Below are 8,522 nucleotides of genomic sequence, written 5' to 3' on the forward strand. Positions count from 1 at the left end.
CTTCATTTTCTTATATGTTTGTAAGTTTAGATTTACTTTATTGAATTAGTGAGCTTCTAAATAACGAAAGAGCTCGAATAGCGTTAGTAATCAACCCCTAATACTCTATATTCAAACATGACTTGTATACTTACAAAAAATCGTGTGTAAGGTATTTAGAAATTTAAATGTAAAATTTGACTATGGATTGAGGTCACTTTTGTATTCATATCCCGCACTCATGAAAAGTGATGTAAAGTTAACATTTAAAAAATGAAGGACGAAAATATTTATTTAGCGAAATGTGAGGAACATTTTAAAGGATTTTCCTTTGTTATTAATTATCTTATTATTCAATTTATACTTTTCACTATTAACTCTTTATCTAATTGAAGTGAAAATCTAATTGCGTTTTTCATAAGGTTTCTATCTTTCTTTCTAACAATTTTTTCTTTTTTTTAACAAATTGTGAATTTTTCTTTTTATCCATACCTTGCTTAGTGTGGTTTTTATTATTACATAGGTAAGTTCATTGACTTTGCTTGAAATTAGATAATCATTCATGAGAAAATGGATTGCTGCATCTTTTATATTTAATAAAAAATAAAAGGGTAAATTATATATAATCGCTTATGATTTTACATAATGCCAGATGATTCCCCTAAGATTTTAAAATAGCCACATAACCTGCTATAGTTTTATACTAAAAATACGTGTGAGGAAATCATAATATTTAACAAGAAAAATGGTTTCTAGTGACAAGCCATTTTCATCACAAAAAAATAAAAAGTTGTCACTGATAAGTTTTATTGACAACTTTTTAATCGTCACAAAGTCGTCACTGAAGGTCCGTCGGTAAAAGTATACAGTGACAACCTTAAAAGTCGTCAATGAATGGTACTGTTTTGCGACAACTGGTGTTGTCAGTAATTGTTGTAATTTTAGTGATGACATAGTAGTTTGTCAATGATGTACAAAGCAATGTAGTCACTAAAACTAATCCATAGTGTCAACTGGTATAAACTAATTACTGACAACTTTTGTTGTCACTAAACAATTTTCAATTCCATAACAATAGGTGGTTGTCAATGGAGAAATCTGATTCAGTGACAACACTTTACCACCATCAAATTTGATGATTTTCCTGCTAAATTATATCTTAAAAATGAAAAAAAAATGACAATGCTTGACAATTAACAAATGAAGGCATCCATTACATTACGAAATGCCAAAATATCATTTTAAGCATTCGAATATCATAATCAAGTTCAACAATACCCTACAAATAGTTTGATAAGTGGTATTTGGCCTAAATTTCACATATAAGTCAAGACAGTTTTACAAAACAAATCCAAGTCCCCAAAAAAAAGTGTTGTCAAAACATTTCTTGAGCATAAGATTTTCTCTATAGTTCTTGAGTCAATTAACAACTCTTGCTGCTGATCTTCCAAAAATCTATATATGATGAGCAACATATCTGCAGTGAAGTACTTCAATTATTAGTAGGTGATAAGAAAAACTTGAGACAAGAAAGAGAACTTAAGAATTTGCAAGAAAATAAGCTAAATCATTTCTTTTAAGTATCATCTAGACAGTGACTAAATAAGAGCAAAGTAAGAGATAAAGCACTAGAACTTCCGACAAACAACTGGGTATAGATATAAGAATGAGATTGTACTAATCCAACCGTATAAATTCAGTAACTTCCCTAAAGTTTTGCAAACTTTTTTCAAGTAAATATCAAAGAGAACAAACCCAACATTGCTGACCATAGCACCCTCTCAAGCATCAAAATTGATGGAAGCTTCAGTCCTAGCAGCAAGATAGCAACCAAAAACAATATGATTCTAATCAGAGGTTAACCTTCAGAACTGCTTTTGAATTTATCTAGTAATTCAAAAGCCAAACCTAAAACTGCTACTAAGGTTTAGCCAAATTTGAAATTTTGATTGATACAAAGTTACAAACATTTCTTTGTCTCTGCCAAGAATGGCTTAGCACAGTATTGCTACCACTTGTTGTTTATTGATCCTCAATAATTATCACTAATTCTTTGGAACTAACCAATACATCTGATTTTTACCAAGGTGTTTTAAAGTATTGGAAATTAAGGGAAAAAATAAACAAATGGTTTTACTACTGTTCGCCCAATAAAGATAGCCTTATCATCTCCGACCTGATCTTGGATTGCTTATATGACTTTTGCATCATTATGAATGTTGATCAACTCTTGCAAAATATTTGAAGCTCGCTAATTCCAGAACAACAAATCACAAACGAACCATTATTAATATAAAAAAGACAGACTTGACAGACTTGCACCAAAGCAAATGAAAGTTTAAAGTTAAAAATATTGGTTATTTTAGGTTCACTGATTTGAAGGCTAGTTTTCAAAGCATTGCATTAGATCAGAAACCTGCTCAATCTAACATGCACATTAATCAAGAAGAAAGTCAATTGATAGGAATATCTAAGTAACTTTTCTTTGAGACATACATTTAATATTGAATCTGAAAAAAAAATTCTGTTGGCTAACATACTTGACAAAACATAGAACTTTGGATTATACTGAAGAGACATGATAACAAGTATGTAATTCTCACACTCTTTTTTGGATACTTAAAGTAACTTAGACAAATATGAAAACAAAGATTCTCATTCAAACTCAAAATGAAAAGCAGCCCAAATTCACTAGTTCTGAAAATAAATGAAGAGAGTAAATTATGTCCAAAACAGAACAACAGATTAATGGTGGCAAAATGTGCAACAACACATGAATGGTGGCAAAACAAAAGGCTATCTATTGATATACGAATTGATCAGTTTCAGAGAGAGATACATCCAGATGCTATCACTAAAAAGGCTTTTACTCATTTAGATAGCTCCTTATGTATTTTTGCATTACAATCTGAAACATATAGTACAACTGCAATCAATACTATTAGCTTAAAGAAAAGGTTTTGCAAGAAAAAAAGCTTAGCAGTAGCAGTTCGAACCCTCAGCAGCTTGCTATGTGAGAAGGATGTAGCAGACAATAACCCTTCATTTTTTGGCTCATTCCCAACCAATGCACTTATTGACTCAATTGGAGACAACCTATCTGAATCATTTCCAATCCTTTTACAGTTTAAAAAAAAGTTCATCCATCAAAATGGAATACTAAAAACTTATAGCAGAGAGACAATAAAAATAGATATCAATGACTGGTAAAAAAAAAAAAAGGGGTTTTTTTATTATCGAAAGTTAGGCCAATGCTAATCATTTCCAAAACAGAAGCAACGCAAGAAAATAACCCAAAAATAATGAAATTGAAGTTCACCTCAGGAAATTTCCCTTCCTCTCCAAAAAAGGTACAAGAAAGATAGTAGCAGCTGCATAGACCTAGACAATGAAGAAATCCAAAATTATTTAAGGAAAATGATAAAGTTGAACGAAGAAAAAAGAAAGGCCAAAATTTTTACCTGAATGATAAAAGATCCAACTCCACCAGCACCACCTAGAACAAGAAGTGATTTACCAGTTGAAAGCCCAGCGCTTTCAAGTCCCCCATACGCTATTTCAACGGCAACAGGAAGGCTAGCTGCCTCGGCAAAACTCAAATTCTTGGGCTTCGAAGCTAGTACCTTCTCCTCCACTGTAGGTATTCCGCCAGTGACCCACATCCCTTTGGGTACAAACATGCTCGTGAATGTCTCCGAATACTTCATCCCCCACCTTGAATTCCTTGACCAAAAAAATTTTGCAAAAAAAATTAGGGCAAATTTTGCAAATTTTTGCAAAATGAGATGATTAAATCCATGACTCAAATTAGCCACCAAAAAAATTTTGCAAAAAAATATTTAGGGAAAAAATTTAGGCAAATTAATTGGGGAAAAATTAGAGAAACAAGTAGAGACATGAGAGGACCTACATGAGCATTGACCTTGTAGAACTGGAGGACGGCAAGCTTGACCTTCTTCTTCTTGTACTTGATCTTCTTGGGCTTGTGTAGGTCTTTTTCTTGCACTTCTTGACGCCACCACGAAGGCGGAGGATGAGGTGGAGGGTGGACTCCTTGTGACGACCCCACCGTACCCAAAGGCGTACCAAAGGGCTTAGCAGGCCGTCTGCCTAGCTCGCGCCAGGACTCGAAATAAAAAATTAATAAAAACTATTCACACCCAAACGGTTACTATACACATTATATACATGCTCAAAAGTTCACTATGTACATCACATACAGCAACAAAAATGTTCTATATACAATTCAAAAGTAGAAGTCCGAACTACTGCTTCATGCCATCACTACAACTATGACCATAAGGTGGACCCTAAGGTGGGTCCGAACACTTATCACTATTACTATTACACGCCTATCAACTGTCCAAAGAAAGGTCTTAAACCTAACTAAACTAGTCAAACTCCCAAAAGTGGTCCCCGCGTCGACCCCTGAAAGGAAAACAAAAAGAAGGGGTAAACTAAACGCTTAGTAAGTACGCAGGGGTAAAAGCGTAAATTTTACATAGTAGGAGCAATTAAAGTCACATAACACCCAGTTATAAGCGAAATAATAACACATATGTAGGATACAGATTGGCTTCAAAGCCAAGTAGTTTGTCATGATTGACCACCTGCCGACACTCCGTCGACCGCAAATTATGGTCCGTAGAGCTCCACTTGTCAACCCGCCATCCACCTTAGCACCCACACTGGACAGTCACCCACACACACATAATAGCTCGAGCAAAGTTGGTTCATGCACACAGGTTCACATATTTGGTTCACAAACCAATTCACATATTTAATTAACCTAATGATCTCAAGTCTAAGTTAGACTAGCTCCGACCAGGCCCCTGCCGGCTCGATTAGTCCAACTAGGTTATGAGATCGGGCCCCATACATATCACATGTCACACATATCACAAATGTCACCCCGAGCTACAAGCTCTAGGGATTTAGTCCCAACAGCATGTCATTGGCACAAATCAAGCACAAGTACAGGTACATTTTAGGGTTTAGGTCGAGTGTGATAAAGTACACGCTCGCCTAAAGTCCCTTTCATTTAAAGCATAACACATAAGGGCGTTGACTTAGACACATAGCCCTAGATACTTACAAAAATACAAAACGAGTAAGATAAGGAACTAGACGTCGTGGGGTCCGCTAGTGGGTCCCAGTTGCTCCGTCAAGCCCACCGCTGTCTGCAATAGTAAATTGTATCACATTAGGCTAAAAACGGCTAAAACGGCTAACATATAGCAGATTACAACCAAAACGGCTAAAACGGCACGCGCGCGCGTAGAAACGACCCAACGGAAACGGAAACGGTTAGCGACAACGGAAACGGCCGTTTGTGAGAAAAGGCAGATTTGATACTTGTTCCCATTTTGCTCATAAGTTGAGCTACGAATATCGGATTAAGGCGTATGAGAAACCATTTCGAAGATTAAAGAATGAACAACAATTGTTACGAAGACATCCAGAACTGAAACTGGAAGCTTTCATCCCAAAAGAACCAAACAAAGTCATCCACGGAATCTGACCCATGCACAAATGGTCAGTTTTGAGGTGCAAACTGTTTTCTATGATACACACGGCCAAATGAGTTGAAAATTGGCAGTTAGATAGCTCATTCCAAATGGAACAACTTTCATGAAGGCCGACAACCCAAATTCTGAACGGAAACTGGTCATCAAGACCAAAACAGATTTGACCAGAATATGGTCATTTTCTTGGACAAGCCAACTTTGAACGGCTATAGCTCAGGCTACACAACTCCGTTTGAAGTGTACTTTATACCGTTTCGACGCTGAAACTAAGAGTTACATTTCTTATGAAGGCGACAAGACCCAATTCGCATGGCATCTAGACGAACCAGATACAGTCAGAATGCGTACCAGAATTGAATTGGAATCAAAGAGTTGTGCACAGTAGACTTGTACTAACCATATCCCAGGCCACATGAATCGGATGGGTCTGAAACTTTGCAGGTCTACAGAACACTTCTAGGGCTACAAGTTTTGTGTTTTGGTCACAAGCTCAAACAGCTTGTAACTTGGCCAAAATTCGAAGGCAAAGGTCCAGTTCTAAACTGTCCTGTTTGGCTATTTCGCAAGAATAACGCGCGCAATCGCGTGGGACGAATTCGCATAAAATATGTAAGCTTCTAAGGCAATTTTATTCCATTCTAACACATACACCACACTCTCTCACTGCCCTACCAAGACTCCCGAAATGCCTTCTCACGAACAGCCCCTAACCCCCACTCCAAACCAACCAAATTAACATCTCACACAACCCATTTGCAAGCCAATAATATCAATCAAACATGAACCAACACCAAACTACAACAACTCTAATTTCTTTTCCTCTTGGCCGGTTATCATGCAATCAAATTTAATCAAATTTAAGCCATGAAACTTCTCCATAATCAAGCCAATAACCAAACTCAACCACCAAGATAATCAAAGCCACAAGAAACCCTAAGTTCCATAGCCATGGCCAAAACCTAAAGGTGCATATTTCCTTCAAAGTAAACCATGAAATTTCATATACAACCACCAAGAATCATCTCCAATACATTAACCAAGACAATAACATCAAGTCACAACAAATTCAAAGGCTACAAGCCTTAATCATCCAAGAGGGTTTCATAAGAGGTTCTTACCTTGAACAAGGAAGAAGGATAAGGCCAAGACAACCTCTACCAAGCCTCAAGTAGAGCTAGCAAGCCTCAAACTTCAAGATGGAAGCTTCAAATGCAAGAAGGAAGCAAGAAACAAGTCACGGTTCTTCTTCTTCTTCTTTTTCTCTTCACGGTTCTCTTCCCTTTTCTCTCTCTCTCTCACGGTTCTTTTCCCCTTTTCTTTCCTTTGTTGTTTTAACTCTAAGACTTATGCTTCTATGGTCTCTTATGTCTTAAGATTATAAGACATCACAACTTCCAACACTATAGATATTTTGAAGTCTTGGCCAATCACAAGAAAGTATGCTAATTGCCTTTAAATCCTTGCTTCCATGATTTCTTACTTTCTCAATTCTTACCCAACTAACTTTCCTTTTCTTTCAAATTACTCCATAGAGCATATAATTAACCTAGGCTAAAACGCCTAATCACACTTAGCAATTGCACTAATCACCCTTAAACCTTACTTACCTATTCCATACCAATCTTTATCACACTTAAAATCCAACAAGTAAACACTTCCATGTCACACCTAAAATTAGGGTATAATTCCAACTTAATCATTCTAATTCACCACTTAACTAGAGTTTTTCCTTGATTAGGGTTTTCTACCCTTTTAAACCCACTTAACCCTGTATAATACTATACGAAAACATACATACACCTATCTAATACACATCCAAACATTCAATTGCCTTAGAATTGACTAACCAGGGTTTCGCTTAAAAATTTTCAATTTTTGCACAATTAGGGTTTCTCAAGTTCCCAAATAGGGATTTTCGCATTATTCGGAATAAAATTTACTCTAAAATTCATTATTTTCACATAAAAATCATATTTTAGGACAACCGGGTCTCACACTCCTTCTGGATGTTGTAATCGGCTATGGTGCAGCCGTCCTCCAGCTACTTGTAGACAAAGATGCGGCATTGCTGGTCTGGGGGATGCCCTCCTTGTCTTGGATTTTGGCCTTGACATTATCGATGGTGTTAGAAGACTCCACCTCAAGGGTGATGGTCTTCCCCGTCAGGGTTTTCATGAATATATGCATCTTTGACGACGGCGGCTGCTCCCTTCGTTGCTGCTACGGTTTTGGAAAATGAATAAATGGGGTTGAGAATAAAGGAGTTCACTGAGGGATTTAGAGTGTGAAGAGTACTAAAGACATCTGGATCTGGGGAGGGTCTGTTTGGATTAAGAGGTTTTCAAAAAAAAATTTCAAATTTTGTTTTGCTTGCATCATACACACAATTTCCAACCACCTTTTTATCTCACATACATCACATCACAAAAAGTGCTACAGTAATTATCTCAAATAAATATTTCAAATAATCTTCAATCCAAACAAACCCACTAGTGTGGTTCCTTGTATAGTACCTGTGCCACTTTTTTTCATTTTTAGTTTGAACACATTTCTGGTACTAGTCAATCAAGACAATCCAAGTCAATTTTTAGCTTCAATTTTTATTTATATTTACTAATGTATTTCTAATCACTACTTCTTAACATATTTATTAAAAAATTATAATGGATGAAAATTTTTTGTTAAATTCAAAGAACTGGTAAATGTACTCTTTTTCAAGTTGTAATAGTTTATATAGTTGTTCTAACTAGAAACTTTCATTAATTTTTTCCAGTTAAAAACCTATTATTATTTGAGTAACTATGACCAGTTTAATAAATAACCAAATTTAAAAAAAATTAAATTAATATTGAGGCTCACAATTAAATAAATGCATTGGAGATGTTCAAGTTAGTGATGATACTATGTTGTCACTAACTACGCTATAGTTGTCAAAGAAAGAGGTAGAATTACTGACAACTTTTATCAAGTTGTCACTATCGTATAACTCGTGCCTTCCAAGTCCCATGGCGCGAA

The 8,522-nt window shown here is 35.9% G+C and overlaps 1 protein-coding gene across 6 annotated transcripts; it reads right to left on the minus strand.

Annotated features, from left to right (window-relative positions):
* Nucleotides 1–1,197: 1,197 nt before the first annotated feature.
* LOC113709695 (2-methylene-furan-3-one reductase) lies at nt 1,198–6,965 on the minus strand. 6 transcript variants are annotated; one of them, XM_072066382.1, is made up of 7 exons: nt 6,626–6,948; nt 5,075–5,159; nt 3,890–4,407; nt 3,441–3,702; nt 3,299–3,360; nt 1,749–1,791; nt 1,198–1,456 (listed from the first exon to the last, which is right to left on the minus strand). In XM_072066382.1, exons 3-6 carry the CDS (start codon nt 3,895–3,897, stop codon nt 1,761–1,763), a joined length of 363 nt encoding a protein of 120 aa, XP_071922483.1. In that variant the 5' UTR covers nt 3,898–4,407; nt 5,075–5,159; nt 6,626–6,948; the 3' UTR covers nt 1,198–1,456; nt 1,749–1,760. The 6 variants fall into 6 exon arrangements, with proteins under 6 accessions (XP_071922483.1, XP_071922482.1, XP_027088337.1 ...); XM_072066381.1 differs by having other exon boundaries at nt 1,735–1,791; XM_027232536.2 differs by lacking the exon at nt 1,749–1,791 and having other exon boundaries at nt 6,626–6,946.
* Between the last annotated feature and the right edge of the window lie 1,557 nt (nt 6,966–8,522).

Source organism: Coffea arabica, chromosome 9e (assembly GCF_036785885.1).
Source record: "Coffea arabica cultivar ET-39 chromosome 9e, Coffea Arabica ET-39 HiFi, whole genome shotgun sequence".
In the NCBI taxonomy this organism is placed as follows: Eukaryota; Viridiplantae; Streptophyta; class Magnoliopsida; order Gentianales; family Rubiaceae; genus Coffea; species Coffea arabica.

Bases quoted from the DNA above. Each gene is read 5' to 3' on its own strand.
- LOC113709695 (XM_027232534.2), bottom strand. The intron at 3,361-3,440 runs GTAAAAATTTTG...TTCATTGTCTAG, and splicing joins TTGGATCTTTTATCATTCAG to GTCTATGCAGCTGCTACTAT. The intron at 3,097-3,298 runs GTGAACTTCAAT...AAACTGTAAAAG, and splicing joins AGGAAGGGAAATTTCCTGAG to GATTGGAAATGATTCAGATA.